Source organism: Thermobia domestica, chromosome 6 (assembly GCF_964235325.1).
Source record: "Thermobia domestica chromosome 6, izTheDome1.hap1.1, whole genome shotgun sequence".
In the NCBI taxonomy this organism is placed as follows: Eukaryota; Metazoa; Arthropoda; class Insecta; order Zygentoma; family Lepismatidae; genus Thermobia; species Thermobia domestica.
In genome coordinates, this window is record NC_137459.1 from 297,831,294 (window position 1) to 297,854,279 (window position 22,986).

A 22,986-nucleotide genomic window follows, 5' to 3' on the forward strand; every position below is an offset into this window, starting at 1 on the left:
AACACCTAGAGTTGTAAACACGTCAGATGGCTGGGTTGGAAACGGTCAGGCGGCAACCACAGTGCCGGGGAATCTTCCTGAGAAGCAGTAGAACGGCAGTGTGCACTGAACTGAGAAGATTGTGACAGTGTAAAATGGTTACCTCTCTGATTCCAAAAAGGGCAACTGTTGGTGCTCGGTGACGTAGTACATGCGTGACGAAAGTGTCAAGCGTGCTGGGTGTGTCGTGAAGGACAATATCCAAGATGATGATGATCTACAAAACTCACGAGAAAAGTATATAGGTGAAGAGGAACAGTGGTAAGAAAGCTCTCAGTGGCAGGTCTCATCTCAGCTAGCATTAAAGTTGATTATCACTCAGAACCGTCGTGCGACTACAGTGTAACTGGGAGAGCAATTCAAGAAGCAAAACACAGTATGTGTTGACAAACATAATCTGCCGCGAGTTACATGGCACGGGCATACGGAGTCAGGTTGAATGAACGAAACCGCTGACAAGGGACCATTAATGACTGGAAATGAAAGATATAGTCGGATGAGTGAATGCTTTACCTCATTCAAACCATGAGTCGTGTTTGTGTGTGCGGACATCCAAAGCGTTGATCCGCAGTGACTCCGCCCAAATGTGAAACATGATAGGGGCTCTATGAATCTAAGGGCCACAATATCCTAGTGTCCAGTGGGTCCTGTGTTGACGCTTATCGGTCGCATGACTGTCCGTGATTATGTCTCCATTTAAGGGGACCAAGTGCATCCTATGGTCCAGATTTTGTTTCTAGTAATTCCATTCATTTCTCGACTCTGGAAGTACTTCATAAGTAATTAAAACTTTTCTGACCAGAGTATATCCTCATTTATTAAAATTAAAATAAGGTGTAACAGTTTTAGTAACTTAACATTATCTTCATCGGAATGAACGTCTGATTAAGATAATGTTAAGTTATTGAAGCTGTTACACCTTATTTTAATTTTAATAAATGAGGATATACTCTGGTCAGAAAAGTTTTAATTATTTATTTCTGGGCAATGGTGCCATGTTTCAGGGCAATAATGTGCCCATTCACACAATTGGAACTGTTGCGGAGTGGTTTGAGAAACATCGAGATCAAGTTGAACACCTCCCCTGGCCTGCCCAATTCCTGGACCTTTACATAATTGAACATCTGTGGTCCGTTTTGCAAACACGAATCTGGGGCAATTTCCGCCTTCATCACCTCTCATGGAAGTGAGTGATGCACTGCACGAGGAATCGTATAATATTCCACTCGCTATCATTACCGACGTCTACGACTCCATTTCACGTCGCATCAGAGCTGTTCTGAAGATGAAAGGTGATCCAATGTCATATTGGTCTGGTCAGATGAGAGTTTATCATGTGTTTCCATTAAATTGATAAGTACCTTTGAAAGAATTCCACGGCATCAGATATTAAATCAAGCATACATGTATATAGTTTTAGGTTTCACTGTATATAAAAAATCATGCAGATTGCCTGTTAGAAACATGTTTACATTTCAAACTCTAATATTATACAAGGTGCTTTATCCATCTAACGTTGCGACCTCAAATACATGAACTAAAAATTCTACCTACACAGGAATGTAGCACACCACGTCAGGTACGTATCTTCTAGATTTGTGAGCCCCTGATATAGTCACATTCCTACACAGGTAAGTTTTTCATATTTTGTTCAGTTTCAAAAATCTTTGAGGTTGCATATTATATGATGGAGTTTACCCGAAGTCGTATAACTGTGAATTGGAAGTATGGAAGAATCCAGTGTAATGATTGATGTGTTGCATACACCATAAGCAACTATCAACAGGGTAATAATGCAGTTCGAATGGGACGGAAAAGATGCTTAGACTAAGATCAGGTCGACCAGGATTAATGCCACGTAAGAAACTTCGAGAGGTCTGGAGTACAAGGTCTCAGTGCCAATGAAAAAATTCATTGTTCTCGTAACAAAAGGAGTTTTCTGCCCAAATCTCACCTTTCTAGATATATTAGTATGGCCTGAATTTTCAGCGAATCAATTTCATTCTTCCATATAATAACATATTGCCCCCTTCGCCTTTAAAGAGTGGAATTTTTGACAACGCTGAAATACGTGATTCCTTGTTTCTAGGGAAGAGTTCATATGCCGAGTTTCATCTGCCAACGCTAGGGTTTCGAGAAATACATTATTCTTGGGGAAATTTTGAACCCCCTCTTTCCCCCCTTACAGTAGTATGGCCTGGGCGATGATGAGTCACTTCTACTCTCTTAATAATAGTAGAAGTATATATAATGTAAATTCGCTGACTGACTCATTGGTTCACTCATCAACAGATCTCCGAAATTATTATGCGTAGAATCTTGAAATTTTGCATGAATATTTTCTCTGCATTCAAGGCTGTAGATATGACGTAATCCGTTGAAATGCGGGCCCTATGGGGGTATAAGAAAGACTGAGTGGAATTTTTGCCGTTCGCCAGATCTCCAAAGCTACTACCCATAGAACCTTGAAATTTAGAAAAGCGTTGTCCTTGCACTTAATGTGTATATGATACGGGACTTTTTTTAAAACGCAGAGCCTAATGGGGGAATAAGAGGCTTTAAGTGACGCAGAGGGAAGAAGGGATTAAAAATATTGTCTGCGTAATACACAGGGGCATATGCTAGTTATATATATATATAATTATTTCTTCATGTGTATGTTAACATGCCAGCTTACTACTCATGCCATAGCTTACTGATATAATATTAGTAAGTGTAGAACCTGTGGAAAAGAACAACATATAATTTGGTTTTCTTTGGAGTAATATCTAATACTGAATACGATGTTTACAAAATCAGATTTAGATTCGTGATTTATGTGATAAGTAACGACAAAATTCTCAACAGTAAGGAAACAAAGTTTATTTCTAACAAATTGCAAAATGAACTTTTATTCTCTGAGTTCTACTGGCGATCTCCTTTTCATCCATTATTTGGTTTGATCAGTACTTACCCAGGAAAGTATCGATAAACTATATTCTCGATTCGATGATTACGAGTGGGATTACTGGGATATGGTTGCCGTGAATCACACCAGAAACACTTCTTTCTTTCTTCTAAATGTGAAACTATGCAGTATCGTTCCTGTAATTAAACATTAATTATAAATACATTTAAAAGTTCTCCTAAATTTCAAAACTATTTATAACAGGTTTAATATGTAAGTAGGCTACACAAAAGTTATAGATTACCTAATAATCTTGCAACGTAATTTTGGGATGTACAATTTACTATATGACAAGCCAAAAAGTTGCCAGAAAAAACAGTTTATTATTTTTGCACTATCTTGGAATATGTTTCTATATATATATAAGATTTTCTCACACTGGATATTTTCTTTCCTCAAGATGTAAACTGCAAGCTCTCGAATGATAGGGTCATACTAATCATCTCATAAAATATAATTCTGCTATAATACCATGTTGCATTTCCACATTTTACTCTAGACTAGGAAAAGTTATATATAGTGACTCACATTGATATTCGGACACCATAGATATTACACATAATTTGCTTGTTGTACATGAAAAAAGTATTAAATGGGAAACCGACGGAAACAAGCAAAAGGGCAATGGTTTAGTCGAACAAATATGCTATCAATTAAATTATGCAAACCAAGTCTACTTTGTGAGCACGCAATTGCAATATACCGTATTTTGGACGCCACTTTAATATTCGGACAGTTGTTTTGACGTTTCTTTACCAATAGTGAGCGAGACAGCGGAAGAGTTCCAGTTGCAGTTTAAGTTGTCCCGAGATAGAACTCGGATATCTGCTTAGTTTACGAGTGGTTAGTGTGACCGAGAGAAAGCATAAAAGAAAATGGGGCGGAAGGAGCCAAATACAACATTTAACGGCAGTTAGTAATTTTTCACCATGCGAAAGGTTTATCGTACAGGGAAATTGCAGATCTACTCAATACTTGCAAAAGCACCGTTTATGACGTTGTACAAATATTTAATAGAGAGGATTTAATCGAGTCAGTGCCTCAAAAAAGTCGACCTGTGAAACTGAATGATGGAGAGAAACGCAAATTGATTCGGAAAGTAAAGACAAATTCCAGAATAAGTGCTCCGAAATGAACAGTAGAGCTGTATGAAGACACAGGGAAGACGGTGCGTCCAGAAATTGTGCGGCGAGTGTTGTGAAGTGAAGGGTTTAATGGGAAAATAACTTAGAAAAAGCCTTTTATTACTAAAATTAACAAAGGGAAAAGAGTTAAGTTCGCTAAAGTTCATATTGAGAAGCCCGCTACTTGGTGGAGTGGCGTGTCATTCACGGACAAATCAAAATTCAATCTGCATGAATCCGATGGCAAGGTAATTGTGGTAGAAACCAAATACAGAGTTAGATCCAAAAATTTTCAACCTACCGTAAAGCATGGAGGATGAAGTGTGGTGGTATAAGGGGTGTATTTTGCATCGGGAGTATGGGAATTGGTATTTGTTGAAGGGATTATGACAAAGGAGGTTTATTGAATATTCTCCGGCAAAATCTCCACCAGAATGCTGAAAAATTAGGAATTAGGGGGATGTTTAAATTTTACCAGGATAATGACCCGAAGCATAAAGCGCATGTGGTGCGCTAATGGTTGCTGTATAATTTTCCGAAAATGCTTGAAACACCACAGCAGAGTCCCGACCTTAACCCTATAGAGCATATCTGGGATGAGCTACAGTTTAAGGTCAAACCGGCACAAGTAACACCACGAGACGATTTAAAAAGGGCTCTTCGCGCAGCATGGGATGATATATCGCCCCATTCTACCAAGAAACTTATTGGAAGCATATCCAACCGTTACAGGAAGTCATGAAACGTCGTGGGTTTCCTACTAAGTACTAGTGAAGCGTTTGTGAGCAAGAAACAACAGACACAAAACATCTATGTAGTAGGTGTCCGAATATTAAAGTGACGTTGCAAATACACAGTGTCATCAGTATCTGCAAATTCTTTCTGCTTCTTTCGTTTAAGACACCGTATTTGTACTTTTCTTTCTGCATTTATATGAATATCTAAATACCTCATTTTTTTCACTAACACGACTCTAATTTATTTCATAATCCTTCCTACTTTAAACAAAATGCAATGCAAGTGTACGAATAATAATATGAGTCACTGCACATACAAGTAAGCAATATTCAAAACTGTTGTGGATATGTTGTTACTCGTCACAAGTATGTATAATGGCGTTCCAACTCATTGGAAATTCTTAAAGCAATTGTTCTGCATTATCTAAATCTCAAATTTTTGACTACGTATTATGACAATATTGCTGAACTTTGTTTTAATGATATTTGTTTTTTTCATGTATGTACAATTAATTGAACTTAGAACATTATGAAAATTATAAAAAATTCTTCTGTGTTAAACCCAAAATCTTGAAACACATAGCTAGCTCATGACATTTGAAAGTGTAAATATCTTGATATCACATTATCCTAGGATACGGAAGGTTTATTATGGAAGAAGAAATACAATTGCAAATGGCCAAAGCTTGAACGAACTATTTCATTCCCATATGTTAGTATTGGATTCTGATAGTTAATATATTGGTTCTCCAAACAACTATAGTGCTAAATGCAAAATAAATGAAGATAGGTAATGAAGTAACTGGATAATTTTTTAGTTATTTGAAGGATGCAAAAAAGGGTTACAACGTAAATATTAAGCAGAAAACTACAACTGGTAGACGAACTCGAAAGGTTCTTTTTTTTTTCTATCCTGTTAAAGATTCGTCTAAAAACTCATCAATCATCGAATTTTCTCTTAAAAAGGAAAAACAGGGGTTCAGTACTGAAAGCTTCAAGACGTTAATGTATATAGATATTACCTGTGCAACTAAATTCTCGTCCATCATGTCTCCATTAAATCCTCTTTCTTATGTGTCTTAGAAATGCTGATAGCATAATTATCGAGAATCGAGGATTATTTTAAATGCATTTGTAACGTGATACTGAGTAGCAAAATGTGTACTTTTTGAATTTGATTGTAAGTTAGCTCTTTAAGCTGTTTGTATTACGAATAGAAATAAAACTGGCATACAATAAAAACACAATCCTAACAACTTTCATATAAGAACTTTATTTTTTCAAAATCCGAACTGAATTTTGAGGATACAAGGGACGCTTTGAAAGTCCACAGTAAACACTGTGGCATACCCACTAGACGAACGAGCACAGAACTGTCCATGTCAGTGGAGTTTCGAATTTCATCTAGGACACGGAAGACTGTCAACATAAATCATTTATCATTTTTCATTGACTCATACGTGTACAGGCTAAACCATCAGATTAGAAGTTAAAAATAAACTCACATAAAATATGCAAATACATAAATATTTAGAATAGTTAAAATATATTACTATCAGTGTTAGTATTATAAGTAGTAATAGTGCAAATTCATCATTCAATGTATATATTAAGAAGAATAAAAGGAACAAAACACGCGGGTGACTTAATGACTTACTTCTGTACAAGTCAAACCTAGAGAAGTAGTAAAAAGCTATTATGGTTTGCAATACACCAGCCATGCACATGCAAGTTGTGTAAAAAAACATGAAGACAAATGGATTGCAAGCTATATTACACATGAAAACACGTTCTATTAAGAAATTGGATACCAGAGCACATAAAGCATCTGAAGCAATTACTGACTACTTCCTAGCAAGCAGTCGAATTCAAGTCACGAAGTCCAAAGGCAGTCATGCTGCATAAGAAGTTAGCTGCAAGAAAATGAGAGAGGAAAATTTAAACAACTATACGTTTGGAAGAAAATAGGAAGTTTATTATTTCAAAGTGAAATTACAATGGAGAAAGAAAAGCACATTTTTTTTTAATGAAAGCATTTCTCAAGTACATATTGGTCAACTTATTGCGAGTTTTTACTATATGCATATGCTTCTGAGAAGCACTGGGGAGCGCATACCTTGGTAAACATATCACGCGATCCTACAAAAGCATTTGAAAAAGAAATAATCATCATGCGTATTATGAACACTTTGCTTAGAAGTTTCTTAATGAGAGAGAGAGAGAGAGAGAGAGAGAGAGAGAGAGATTCAAATGGATAACCACATGAATTAAAATAAAACTTAATTTGAGATGGCAGCATGCATCGAAGCTTATTGCTGCAAACTGTCCACAAACAGCAAACAGCGAAGCTATTTAAATTGATTACGTGTTGGTAAAACCCCATCGTTTACTGAAGGTCTCTCACGGTGTGATACCATGTTGGAACCTCCTAATACCACAGAGAAGGAGACTAAATCGGAGCTGGAAATTAAGAGTCAGGTGAACTAGTGAGTTGAATGCGAATGGAGATAAGGCGAAAGTCAGTTGTTGGTGTGCGTATATCCAACATACTACCTGCTTGTGGCAGTTCAGTTACACCGTGAACTTGCGTAAGGACAGAGTGAACATGGGACCTCCACAAAGCGTTATAAGGGCGTGTATGTTGTACGAGTTCAAACTGGGGTCAAACGCCGCTACAGCGGGGCGAAAAATGTGCCAGGCGAGGGTGTCGTGACTACGCGGACAGTGCAGCGGAGGTGTAACAAGTTTAAGGACGGTGACGAAACTTCGAAGACGCACCACGTGCCGAAAGATCAACACATGTACCAGTGGTACCCCCCTTATGTCCATGACGCACCTCCCCAATTGTCTACCCGTAGGTGTTCTTCCATGAAAAAATCTTTTCGATTAATATTTACACTCCCTCAAACATATTTATACAGATTTTACCCCCCCCCCCAAATATTTCAATGACGCACTTTGCGTCATAGCCCCCCCTTGTGGGCACCCCTGCATGTACAAAATGAAGACTTTCAGACAGTAACTGAGGCGAACACTGGCCAGACATGTGAGGAATTGGGACTACAATTCAGTGTGAGTGGATAAACCATTCGGCTGCATCTCCGTTAACTTGGGAAGCACCACAAGTTGGGTCGATGGGTTCCACATGATTTGACTCCGAGCCAGAAGGCAAGCGAGCAGACACTTGTATTTCTTTCCTGTCTCGTCTGAGGAAGGAGCTATTTCTGGACAGAGTGTTGACATGTGATGAGAAGTGGGTCCTGTACAAAGCTCTACGGCGCCGTAATCATTGGTTAGCATCCCATGAACAGTTTCCAAAACAGCGGAAACCAACACTGCACCAGAAGAGTGTTTGGTGGACTGCTCGCGGCATCGTGCATCGGGAACTGCTACCAACTGGTCAGAGCATCAATGCAATGTGTACTGTAAGCAGTTGAGCCGTGTACATGAAAAATTCAAAACTCTGGAGACAGCACTTCTGAATCGCATAGGGGTCCTCCTGTTACAGGACAACTAAGCCTCACGTGGCTAGAATGACCCGGGGCAACATTCTATGGCTTGAATGGGAAACACTACTGCATCCGCCATACTCCCTGGACATTGCACCGTCCGATTATCACCTGTTCCATTCCTGGGACAATCAGCTTAGAGGACGCCAGTTCAAATCCCTAGTAGAGGTGCAAAATGCACTTGATACCTTCTTCGCTTCACGGCCCACCAAGTTCTACCGCGATGGAATCCATGACCTTCCAGAACGTTGGCACAAGGTCGTTGGTGCTGATGGGAACTGTTTTTGATCTTCCTGGTACGTGTCATGTGACATACTGGTGTTTGAAGGTGGTGGATGAGAAACCGATAAAACTTTCTTGGTTACCTTTATATTTATAGTACTGTGTTAAAATGTTTGTCTTCAAACTGTCACATATAAATCGAAGTAAACTGTGTAATTTGCTGTCACAGAAAAGTATACCGTACTATTTTCCGATCGGCATAAGGAAGAGATATCATAATATTTTTCAATCGTTATGGTAAAATCGTATTTTTCCCTACTATATTACCGTAATTTATTAATTATATGTAAACTTTGTTATTTTTAAATGACTGAAGCGAGGTAATATTGCGATGATGTTTTAAATGCTAGTCATTTGGAGGGGCAGGAAATTATTTGGGGGGTCTGGCCCCGATCGTCCCCCCGTGGCTACACCCCTGGGTGATTCATCAAGTGGTTCTTGAGTTTTTTTTTTTTTTTTTTTTGGTTCCCAGATGAACGGATACACGAACAGGTTAAAAGAAACTCCTTTTTTAAAAAGTGGATGTTTTCCTTGTGGATAGAGACAGTGATTTTCTAACTTCGGACTAACCTATTCGTACACTGTAAATTTTATTTTTGACACTCCTTTTGTAGTGCCTATTCTGTACATATTTACTAAATTAACGATGATAAAGTTCAAAGTGGTTGAAAATACAATGCTAATTAAATATTTTGAAAATATCTTAACCCTATAGGCGGCTATTAGTCTTTCCTCAGAAACGGAAAAAAATGACGCCATAAAAGCCACTCAAGCCTAGATTGGGTGTACAATGACTTATTTATATGCATGCTCCTCTCTAAAGGGTCGCTCATCAAAGAATCGGAACTACCACTAAATGTCGTACACCAAACAAAAAGTACATTTAGAAACGTGTAACAATTTTGTGCAATTTTATATATCACTCTATGGAGAGAATTTAAGAGGTATTGCAGTATGCGCACTAAAGTTTCTCAGAAAAAGCCAGAGATTAATTTACACTTACGAACTTTGATTTGATTTCAGTTTAGCAACCCTTTCAGTAATGAAACCACGGGCGTCTCTGGCGGGGGGCCGGGGACACGTCCCCCCAAATTTTTGCGTTGACAGGAAAAAGATGAAGGCTGAAAATAAATGAAATGAAAGGCTAAAGAAGACGGTGATGATGAGTAATGAATTACCTGGTGGAATGAAGAAAGTTGGAGGAAACGGGAGAACCCCGAGGAAACCTACACACACGGTGTTTGTCCTCCGCAAAGTTCACTTGGCGGAAGCAGGGTTTGAACCCGGGACCCCATGCACCAAAGGTGAACACATTACCACTGAGCCACCGCGGCCCCAAAAGATGAAGGCCGAAAGTACTATATGAAAGAAATAAGGAAATAGGACGAGCATATGAATGTTATATTGTTGTTACGTTCTATATATATGCTTATCTGAAACTCGTCTTCTATGAAGGAGTTGTGTTCTGAGTACCGTGGTATCATGAAAGTTAAACAAAGAGAAGTATTAAAGCAAATATGATAATAGCTATATCAAGAAGAATTTGCTGAATGCGAATGGTAAGAAAAAAAGCAGAAGTATCAGATCCAAATCTTGTGTTGACTGAGGTGGAATCCTACTGAAAAGTGTATTTAGAGAGAAAAGTATGAGACAACAAGTTTGATACTGAAAAGTTTAAAGATGAGAAAGTAGAAACAGATTTGTTTGAAATTTGCAAGAAAAATATAGGACAATGAAAAATAGATATAGCAACTAACTAGTTGTGGGAGAGTTTTGACAAGGAAAGTAATATAGGTGACTCGTTTTCTATACTTAGGTAGTTATTATTATTAACGAAAAGTTGAAATGTAAATGATAAATACTGTAAATCGCAACATATGAAAATGTGAAATATCTTCATAATGACTGTGATTATAATGATGGGAAGCACACTATATGGGAACTGAATGAAAAGTTTCAAGAAAGTTTTAAATGCTGAGTATTGCATTGTATGCAGCAGAAACGTGGGCATTGCGGAAAAACATCAAAAATATATTGCGTTTGAGTTATCCGAAGTTTGTATGTTAAGAAGGGAAAATCTTAGCTGACTGGAACGATAAGCCAATAAAGCATATTAGGAATAATAGGGGTGAAATAATTTAGAAAAAAAAATGTTAGGACATTACTGGAATAGAAATAGTACTTTGGGTGACATGGTAGAAAGTATGATAAAAGGCAAACGAGGAAGGTAGGGAAATATAAAATACATTGATTACTAATGGTATGACTCCTAAATCAAGGTAAAATTTCCTAAACCGTAGTATACAGGAACTCGTTTAGCAACTGACCTAGTTACCAGTGATAGAAGAATATATTATGATTAATTACAGTGTTAGAGATATAAACTCAATCCAGCTAGCTCAAATAGCTTCTCATTTACCTAACGATTTTGACGTAAAGTTAGTTGGGGTCAACAGCCTTTCCCCCTTAATTTTCACTTGCCAGAGACGCCTATGAGTGAAACTATATGAGACGTGGACCTACAGATTAACGTTGGATCCGAACCACATGAACTCCTCTCCGGAAATCAAACACGTTCTCCCACGCAAAATTCATGCACGGTATCCACATGACAACGAGGGAGTTCCACTTATGACCTTGAACCGTAGGTATACATTTTTTTTACGATAATCAGAAAAAGAGTTAATTCGATCTCTGAGTACCACAAAAATGTAACACTTCATCTTTAGTACTTTACAGGAAAAAAATAAAAGGACCTTATTGCACTTAATTTATTTCAGTTGTATTCAATAGTCGTATATACAGAACATTCTTCTTCTTTTTCATGTACGATAAAGCTGAATTTGAGAATCTGAACTGTGCTGAAATTGAGTTTTGTACGATTTGTTCCCCTGAACTTTTTTTTTTTTTTTTTTTTAAAGTTTAACAATCTGGCATTATGGACCAAGACTAAGGGAGACAGTGAAGGTTGAATCGATAATAATATTGGAAAGAAAGAAATGGGAGAACTACGATAAAACCTACGCACAGTTTTTGTCCACCATACAGTTCATTTGGCGAGACTGACACTCAGGTAGACCTACCGAATTATTGTTAGTGCCTCATATTGTGGATCAACAAAACGGAATGTGTTGTTGCATCTAGTCTGCAATGCCCAAGGTCATTAACAACAGGAGTAATAGTCGAGAAGATAGCAATGGTAAAATTTGCTATACCGTACCACATGGTATAAAGTTTTTTCTTTGCATTTTATTATGAAACGGAATGTTCTCTTTCAAATTCCGATTGATGCCACCGTGGCACCCTTGGGCGATTTTTAATATTACGTCATATATGACGTCACTGTTTCACACCTCTAATTTACGTAGTAAACGCTAGTGGATGAGTTAAAAAATCTCTGTTAACACATCAACCGTACACAGTAAAAAGACAATATTTGGCAGGATACATGTAGTCAGACCTTTACACAATTTGGAACGTTTGAGTTCCTTCGTAGCTAAGCGGTTAGCGTACGCGCCTTCGGCGTGGTAGACCCGGGTTCGATTCAAGACGGGAGTTCATGTGGTTCGGATTCCACGTTAATCAGTAGGTCCACGTCACACGTAGTCTCGCTACTGCTGAACGGGACGTTAAACTCAAAGTCAACTCAACTCAATTTGGAACATTTTGGTGACCATTCCTAGTATGGGACACTATAGTGACATCACAATTTTGGAAAAAAAAAATTCATTTAAAAAATGCACTTTAATAATTTGCTGTGAACAAAGTATTTAAACAAATTATACTAAACTAAAGGAAATTGCAAAGAAAAATAGAAAATAAATATTTCTTACTCATGAATGCATTACAGTAAAACTTGTATAAAGATAAAAAGTGGGATAAAGATGTTTGTTACGCTAATATATACAGTGTTTTTTTTTTCTCCTATGGATCTGAACGTTTTCTTTCATATTCCGAATGAAGCCATCCTGCCAGCGTTGAGCTATTTTCAATGTGTCATCACTAATGACAATTTCACTGGGGAAAGTAATATTTACGTACCGTTTGTTTTAATGATTCGCAATTCTTAATTTTATCTCTCGATTCTCTTTCAGGAAGAGGATATTGATATGCACAGCAAACATAATCTCCTGAAACTTATATGACTGCTAGAATATCAGAAAGATTAACGTTGTTTTATTTATTTCCTTACAGCATGTAAATATCTCTGCAACCATTGAAATGTTTTTAAATATATAAGCAATATGTAGCTTTTAATTTTTTTAAAAATTTTTATTTTACATGTGAGTAATGGAGTCTAATTGCTTTTTCGATTGTGGGCAGGACAAATAATTAGTAACTGCTGGACAACAGAGGATTCTTTCTATTATTGATGCAAGTAAACGTAGGCAAGATGATCATTCTAGGCTAGAACGTCTTCTTTAAAATGATCCTAATTCTTCAATCAGATGCCATAGGACCTGTGTATCTACATACACGTCTAAACATCATATTACACGTGCTCAAAAGAGAGTAAATCTCGACAAATTACAAAAAAAATCACAGCCTATACCAAGTAAAAGTAAGTCATCAATGTCATCCTTCCAGTTTCAGAAACAGTGTGTGTTTTTCGGGAAAGAATGTGCAGAAAGTGATCCTAAACATCCACAGAAATCGCGCTCTTATTATCTATTTCATTCAACAATTACCACTACAGGAAAACAACTGGAAAAGGAGCTACGAAAGATATGCGATGAACGAGGTGATGATCAAGCTGAAGAAGTATGGATAAGGCTACAAGGAGCTACAGCTGATTTATACGCAGTAGATACACTATACCACGTAAATTGTCGATGTGCTTTTGTAACTATACGTAACACAGAAAGTGCTAATAATCAAGGGAGGATGTTTTCTCAGTCCACGAATTCAACTTTATCGTTTGTCGTTGAAAAGATGCTAAACGATCCAACTCACATGTGGACTTCTATTAAACTGTACTAATTAACTTCTATTAAACTGTACTAATTATACAATAATAGTGCTCCTTATGTATTCTGAACTACTCGTTTCAGAGTGATTAAAGATAAAATTGAGTTCTTTGGAAGCGATATAGTGACCATGAAAATCCATGGATCCGAAACTTTGGTTTGTACCGAAAGCGACGCTGATGAAGGTGATCTAACTCATACAGGTAGACGATTGTTTCTTCTTTTATATGGAGGCAAAGAAGTCTTTCCAATGAACCAACTACAATATCACTTATTCGTATCGAAGAAAAATACTTTCGCCAATTTGAAAACTTTACCTCCGAAGAACAAATCTTTGAATGAACATTTAAAACGAGCCCACCTGCAAACCATGTTCTGTAAAGCAGCACACAAAGTCCACCAGATGTAAGTTGTCCTGGGATGTACGTGAGAATATTTGTTGCCTGATTACGGGCATTGACAGCATAGGTCCACCTGAACTCATCGAAATCGTTGCTTGCAGTTGTCAGCTGTAATCCAGTAACTGTAGATGTAAACGTGGAAAACCGTCATGCACAACCTATTGTAAATGTGGTGCATCTGAAAAGTTTTGAACAGATTTACCATGGTTCAGCAAATTGGAAGTGAAAATTGAAGGTTCATCTTCAAAATATGATAGTTGACAATGACAGTGATTCTGAGTATATGGACCCTTAGCTGAAGAGCTGAAATATTTGTTAAAATTTGTTCGTAGATCATATTTAATATTCAAGCCCCCGCTTTTGAAAAACGTGAAACTGGACAGAAATTAAAATTTCTGTGTTTGTAGAGTTCTTATTATTTTTTTAGTTATTACAAAGGAAAAAAAACAATGGATTTTTTTTTAAAGAAACAAAGCTTACTGCTACAAGTCCTAAAAGTTTTACTGTAGTGTTTCAAGATATATTTTTCTTTGCCATTTCCTTTAGTTTGGTCCAATTTGTTTAAATACTTTGTTCATAGCAAATTGTTAAAGTGCATTTTTTAAATGATTTTTTTTTTAAATTGTGACGTCACTATATTGTTCCCATACTAGGAATGGTCACCAAAATGTTCCAAATTGAGTTGAGTTGACTTTGAGTTTAACGTCCCGTTCAGCAGCAGCGAGACTATGTGTGGCGTGGACCTACTGATTAACGTAGAGTTCGAACCATATGAACTCCCGTCTTGAATCGAATTCGGGTCTCCCACGCCGAAGGCGCGTACACTAACCGCTTAGCTACGAAAAAACTCAAACGTTCCAAATTGTGCAAAGGTATCCTGCCAAATATTGTCTTTTCGCTGTGTACGGTTGATGTGTTAGAGAGATTTTAACTCATCCACTAGCGTTTACTACGTAAATTAGAAGTGTGAAACAGTGACGTCATATATGATGTAATATTGAAAATTGCCCAAGGATGCCACGGTGGCATCAATCGGAATCAGCAAAAGGACATTATATTTTACAATAAAAAGCAAAGAAAAAAGACTTTATACCACATGGTACGGTTCCCCCCAAATCTGCCCGACTATAAGGAGAAGCAGGTTTCGTACATGCTTCATTACTCGGTGCTATAGAAATGTGGTTGTGGCGTGATTTGCACCAACTGAAGAAATTACTCGTTCTGGAGTGTTTATTTTTACTTTTCCGACATATTAATGGATATTTCGAATAAGAGAAAGTACCATGTTCCTTAAGGGGATCTTCTACCATCTCCGCTTAGGTTTCTAACTCTCCATTTGATAACATGTAAAATTTAATATGGTAATTTCTAACAAAGTATTGCAGGTAATAACTTGAAATTTTTAATACAAATACACAAGACCCATATAAATCCAGCCACGGTCTCCAATTTACGTTACATGCGTTAGATTAATTGCAATATATTCTTCAGTAAGTTTGGCAACAGAGAATAAAAAGTATGCTGCAGAGGGGAGAGGGCTGACCATCTGTTTGCTTGTTAGCTGCTTTTAAAAGGACGCTCTTACCAGAAAAATCACGTTGTGATTCTCACTTCTCAGTGGTTAGAATGGTCTGGACTGGAAGAGCCCAAAACCTCTTCTTTCTTCCTTTCACGGTTTGTTTGTTTCTTCCACCCCCTGCTGTCACAAGAAGACAACTTGTTTCGGAAAGCACTTTGAATTAGTAGCGAAAAGCCAAACTGAATGACACCACGGACGGATTAAAGGGAGGGGCGATCACTCCCTCCGAGAACATTTGAATACTTTGAATAATCGGAGTAAGAAACTAGAAATTGCGTAATCTAATAAGAAAAGTTTGTTGAAGTATACAAATCAAGACGCATTTTAAGTGTCACAGCATTGTACTCTCATCCCTCCCCTCCCAATTCCCTTCTGAAGAAGTTCTCTTTTGTTTCTCTGTTCCATATTAGCCTTTACACTTACACTTTCATTATCCAGTATTGATTTTTACCATACCATCTGCACAGAAGGCGAATAAGGTTTACGAGTCCTTCCTGCCCCCTTTTTTAAAAATTGCTAATTATAATAAAATTTATCGAAAACAATTCATCTCAACGATAAAGACATACACATTCATTATTGCAATTTTAAAATAAACTCGCCGCCTGTCGCGTATGCTAGCGATCTAATATATACGAATAGATGAAAAGTTAGTTTGAAGCGTATTGTTTTTCTGTAATTAAGTCCGAATTCATATTTGTTCCTATTGTTGCATCGACAAAAGTGAGTGCTAAATCGATTTAGGCTCGTTGGTCTTTGCGAGGTCCCTCAAGATGCAAGGCCGTGGGCAGTCGCCCACCACTTGAAACGCCTCTGCACTAGAGGTCTGCACGTGCTCGGGCCTACAAAGAATGTATCACTTCGGGCCCGGGAGGGGTTCGGGCAGTAGCGTCATTTCAGATTTGGCTTGGGGGGGCAAGACCCCTTGATATATGTAAAATTTCGCGTTTTTCACTGATTTACTACTATGCTATTGATAAAATTATATAAATCTCAAACTCGGGAGGGGGGCAAATGCAAACCCTGTCCTCCTAAATGACGCCCCTGGGTTCGGGCTGTGAATTTTTAAATATACAACCATATTTCTCGGACTTTTTCGGGCCTAACTTTGTAAATATAGTGTAAAACGATACAAATTGCACCGCTCTTTCTGGAGGACTTTTAAAACACAACTGCAAAATCAAACCTCGAATTGCTGTAAATAAAAATACAATTTTGCATTAATAATTAAGTTTCTGCAATTCGGGCTTATTTCGGGCTCATTTGATTATCACAGAGCTCAGTCCGGGCTAGGGCCTAAATGCTAAGACATATTTTGGACTCGGGTCGGGCCTCACATTGTAAATTCACAGGCCGGGCCCAGGCTGAAAATTCCGGCCCGTGCAGACCTCTGCTCTGCACCCGCACACATTCCTTCCTAGTCCAGAAAATCTCTTCCCCTCCGCATCGTCAATAATGGTAAATTTGTTCCTCGTATATTTGCTTATTATTGTAAGAGATGTTCAAACCAGAACTCTAAAATTTGTTCGTTCTCTGGGGTAATGTGAGTAATGCAAATTAAGAAAGATATGCCTAATATACAAATGTCAGAAAAACTTGATATCAATTTGAATAACCTTTTACGTAATGTTTATTTTAGAAATAATAAACTTATGCAAGTATATCGAGGCATCTGAAATTTAATGTTAAATAGTGGCGAGTGAGCCAGAAGGGGCGTGCACTATTCAGTTAGTCAAAGAACTCATATATGTAGCTTGAAAACTAATACTATTTAAACCAATATTGAATTAGACAAATTTGATCACTCTAGCCACAGAAAAGGCGTCACCTTCTATGGCCCACCCATCGCATGATGGGAATGAAAGACAGAGGGAAAAAAAGACAAATTTGTAAAAAGTAGGATAACCATAATTGGAAATAGTGTGTGTATTTTTTAAGGAGGAAACCCAGAAGTACATTCTCGATATAATAATAATAATAATAATAATAATAATAATAATAATAATAATAATAATAATAATAATAATAATAATAATAATAATAATAATAATATTTCTCACTTCAATCATAGGTTGATGCGCAAGAAGGAAATTTTAAAACTTTTCTCTCCCCTGGGAGAGCTGTTTTATAATTTGATAAGGTCTCTTCTTCGTAACTGCATCTAGCCCTGATCGGGCCGCGGTGGGTCAGTGATAGAGCGTTCACCTCTAATGCATGGCGTCCTTAGTTCGATCTCAGCTCGCACCAAGTGAACTTTGTGGAGGACAAACACCATGTGTGGGGGTTTTCTCGGGGTTCTCCCGTTTCCTTCTACTTTCTGCATTCCAGCATTTCCTTCTTTTCACAACATCACTAGCTCCTTTAACCTACCAGGCATAACTGTGGGACGTAAAACTTATAGATTTTTCTATCCTTGATCTTCCACTTCCTGGTTTTTCTTCTGCCTTTTCCCCTATCAACATGGTGATCCAATCGGAGTGCCGAATAAGATGTCCAAGCATGCTGTTTCTTTTTTTTTCCTATTATCTTCATGATCTGTCGTCCTTCATTAGCTTCCTTTAGTATGTCTTCATTCCTTTTCCTTATACAGTATTATTATTATTACACAACCACACAAAATAAATAAAAGTTCTGTGCACTGGACCCCAGGGTATTGATTCGATGTATTTTGGTACCCAGAACCCAAATTTCGAAACTCCAGGACGATTTGACCGTGTCAACTTTGTTTTATGGGCGAAGAACGTAAGTGCTGTTTTACGTTTGCTTGTGTTTATCGCCCATTTAAAAAAATATCACGGTCAATCGTCCTGGGGTCTGGTGCACAGAACTACTCCCCGTCACGACACCGTTTTTCAGTTTTGTTAGTGTTAGGAAAAAGAAGAGTGAGAAAGAAGAGTAGCAGAGGGAGGCAGAGAAGAAAAGAAAAAGAGAAAGAATGAAGAAAGATAAAGGATTGGAGGAGAAAGGATTACTGGATAATTCAGGAAATATAGTAATGAACTTGAATGGTTATTAACGAAGGATCAATTCCGAAGTGATCCGGAAATAGACACATGTCCATAAATACGAGCCTGATCTGGGTCCAGGCGACTGCACAAGAGGGAGTTGCCCAAACCCAGCCCAAGCTAGGTGAAAATGGAATTTAATTGGTTGTAAGGTAATCCTGAATGGTAAATATTAACTATCCAGTCTCTGAACTCCATACTCTGAGATCGACCACACATATGAATTAGCTTGGCGAGACTTCTTTTTTGGAAGGAGAGAGTACCAAATTCTTTTCCTCTTTGATTCCTTCATTTTGTCACACTTCTTGCAACACAGATATTATAGCACAACGACAGTAGAATTTCCAGTAAGTGCACTTTGCAGTTCGTTTCAAGACTATTCTAAAACTCAAGGGTCACAAAATCACCCCTCTTTCCCTTTTCCAAGGGATCTTTCGGGGGGAAAGGTGAAAAATGTGGAAACAATTGGATACAATTACTAAGAACATTTTCCTTCTTCCTTCACAAGTCTCTTGTTTATGGTCATTTCGTCTTGTGTGATAAGGCGGACTTCAGAACACAAAATTGCAACGCTCCAGATTCCCTACCCAAATTGTCACGCGGTTCGTATGTCAGTCTTCGAGTTTCTTCAAAGAATGTTACATTATCTGCTATGAGATCTGCAAACGATCTCCATTGTATAACTGCTATCTCGATAGAGGCAGTGGACAAAACTGAGGACAAAGCTGCCCAAAACAAGTTTTTGACAAAAAAAAAAAGGAAGAAACAGAGACAACATTTGTTTTTAGCCAGAAGCGCTCATAAATCACTACCACGTGACGCGAAGACTATTAGGGCTAGAGGTTCAGCAGAGAGCTCTCAGTTCCTGGAGAAATTCTATCCTCTACGTTGCCAAGTGTAAACGGAAGTATACATTATAATTAATCTAAATTGATCTGGGGCATTAAATCAAAAACAGAAACCATGAACATATAGGTATTGCTGTTGGAAAATATCATGGAAAATTTTGAGACGGTAAGTGCAATATCTTGTTAAATATTCACATAGAAATATCTACGTGTTATCTTATAGGGATCCTGAAACACTTGCAAGTGGGTAGACATCCCCTTAAATCATATAAATTAAAAGGATGTAACAGTTTCACTATCAACGAAATTAATTTTAGTGGAAGAAATAATTATAACGCAACAGTGCAATATGGCCGCTACTGTTTTGAAATTCGAGTCCCACCACAATATTTGGTCCAATATGATTAACATCCAGAGTTGGAGCACTACGATTTGGGTTTGATGAATGAAACACTAAAACACTACACGTTTATAAAAGCAAGGCTATGTTTATATTTACAGAAGAAGAAAATCTATAAAAATATACATACCTGACCTCGAAGACCACATGTTGACGAGGCAGACAAACGATTTTCTCTTCCTATAAGTAAGTTTCCTGTTGCAGGATAACATGAACTGTGTTCGCAGGGATGTGACCTTTGTGGTATATATCCTATATGAGAGGGGTAATTAAGAATGCATACATCAGAAACTTCAGATTGTCTTAATTGTATTTACTTATTCTCCAGCATAAAATATAATAAGTATCAAGTATTACGATTTCTTCGAAACAACTTTATTAAGTTCTTAATATGCATACGAACTGTACACAAATGTTGTATACTAACACTCTAACACTCGAAGATATATGACCTCGCACAGTGTCGTACACAAAGGAGGTTCAGGGTTTTAACCAGCCCTTCAGCAAGATATATGCAAAAATAAACATTTGTCAGAAGTTTATACACAAATATATATGATAATATATACATTTGGGAGCTTGAAATCTCCTTGGCGAAGTTCTGCGTACGTCACTGACCTCACATCCTCAATGTAAAAGCAACTAGTACACAATCATAAGAACAGTATTGTAGCTCTTGTGGAGAACACCTGAAAGTAGTAAAGACGATACACCTTTATTTCATACAAATCCAGGAACGTCTTCAAATGAATATTTCTTCTAAATATAATTGTACAAATTTATATAGACTAATAATTCACATTCTTCCTGTTTTTTGAATATTGCGGAAAATCCGAGACCTAATTCCGTAACGGAGGAAACGGGAGTATTCCGAGAAAACCGACGGATACGATGCTGTCCACCACAAATTTACTCGGCCAGGGATCGAACCAGAGATCCCACACCCCACAGGTAAGCGCTCTACCACTGAGCCACCGTGCCCCCACATCCGTACTGAAAAAGGATGCTCAACTGCAACCAAGCAGATATTTGTTGTTATCCTTTTATTTAACACTATATAAAACAAAATTCATTGTAAAATCGTATTCACATCCACTTTCCATATCCTGTGTAGATTTTGCTGTAACAAAGGTTACCCAACCCAATAAGTTTCAAATGACAGTATGTCGGATTATCATTATATTTCAAATCTAAATATTGAACAAACTCTCACAATATCACACTTGTTATGCAGTGTTGCAAAATAAAGATGCTACAGTATCATAAACATCGAAAAACAGCTGAATAGACTGTTGTCGGGGAAGTAGATGCAAGTCTGTGAACAAATTTATTTTGCCATATCATCAGCCGAATGGAAGAACTATTACAAGTGAAAAGAAGAAATGAAACGAGTGCAAGAAAAAATAGAAAAACGAAAAAGAGATTAGCCTTCAGAAGACCTTAGCATACATGGGGGCCGAAGGGGAGGACAGGTTGGGGACCGAACCCCCCCCCACTGGCTCACGAAACTAATTAAATCTGAGTTTTACGTCCTACGGTTATGCCGGCTAGGCTAAAGGAGACGGTGATGAAATAATGAATGAAATGGTGGAATGAAGAAAGTGGGAGGAAAGGGAGAACCACGAGGGAATCCACGCACACGGTGTTTGTCCACCACAAAGTTCACATGGCGCGAGCTGGGATCGAACCAGGGACCCCAAGCACCAGGGATGAACGCTATACCACTAAGCCAATGTGGCCCCCGAAACTGTATTAAATTTCTAAGGATTTTCTTCATACAAATAAAAAATACCAAAGTAATACAGTAACCAGGGATTTGAGCCCTCCCTAGAAAATTTTCTTCGGGCGTTCATGTTAGCGAAAGAAGACAATAAACGCTCTGGTAATGCGAAGAAAATAGATAAGAGAAATCAAGTTTTGACAATCAGAAAATCATTCCGGACAGTGAAAATCAAGAGTAAGAAATGCGCAACATATGTGAAAACAGCGCTACATACGCAACACGTAGCCATCACAAAGTCTCAGAGCTTCCTTCTTGTACTCGTGAAACAATTGTACGTGCTTCACCTAAGTTGGATATGTGCAGCCAATGCGAAATAAATATCGACGAGTTTTCGAATTTTCTTCCTACTCCTAAAAATATGGGCAGTTTACTGAAGAGTGAAAATTAAACATTGCGATTTTCTCAAAAGTGGTTCTAACGATATTGTTTATATTTCATAAATCAATTTCTCAATTACAACCCCATAATGTCGTATGTAATTTCTCGGGGAAAATCAAGAGGTAGTTTACTCTCGGGAGCAAGTATTTTTTCGAAGTATTTTTTTTTTCAAAAAACAATTGAGGCGACTTTGTTCATATTTCATAAATAAATATTTCATTAACATTCCCAAAATATTGCATAAATTACTTCCATAGGAATATCCACACAGGGTAGTTTATTCTTGGGATTGTCTTTTTCTTATTTTGACAGTTTTGTGAGACACCACTCCTGCGATTTTATTGCTTTATAAACAAATATTTCATTAATAACCCTAACATATGCCATAAGTTATTTCTTACGAAAAACTCTACAAGGGGTAGTTTACTATTAGGGATGAGTTTCCTTTCGGTGAAGTTTTCCGGATACGCTTCGAATTTTGTATAGTATTTCACAAGAAAATGTTTCATTAAAAACTGCAGTGCAACATGATTTAGTTAATGAATTTGAAGGAGAAAGTTTAGCGCGGTAGCCTGTACCTTTTATTTTCAATGCAAACACAATTTTGGACCTTTTCTTAATTTCATCACCCTGTTGCACTTTTTGAAACATTTTTTGCTCCTTTTACGCACTTCATTCTAATAATACTTAGGGGGCCGCGGTGGTTCAGTGGTAGAGCGTTCACATCTGGTGCTTAGGGTCCGGGTTCGATCCCAGCCCCCGCCAAGTGAACTTTGTGGTGGATAAACACCGTGTGCGTGGGCTTTCTCGGGGTTCTCCCGTTTCCTCCCCCTTTATTCATTCCACCATTCCATTCATTACTCATCATCACCGTCTCCTTTAGCCTAACCGACATAACCGTGGGACGTAAAAGTCAAAGATTTCATTTCATTTTTTCTAATAATACTTATTGAGCAGGTGCGGCATCACACTATTCTAGCTTCAGTG

The 22,986-nt window shown here is 37.7% G+C and overlaps 1 protein-coding gene across 2 annotated transcripts in view; it reads right to left on the reverse strand.

Annotated features, from left to right (window-relative positions):
* The window catches only part of LanB1 (laminin subunit beta-1), a 396,592-nt gene that overhangs the window by 108,062 nt on the left and 265,544 nt on the right, over positions 1–22,986 (reverse strand). For both annotated transcript variants that reach the window (XM_081762898.1, XM_081762899.1), the window contains 2 exons: positions 19,969–20,090; positions 2,993–3,123 (listed from right to left, as the gene is read on the reverse strand). In XM_081762898.1, coding sequence (XP_081619024.1) covers positions 2,993–3,123; positions 19,969–20,090 — 253 coding nt within the window. The remainder of the gene's footprint in view (positions 1–2,992; positions 3,124–19,968; positions 20,091–22,986) is intronic.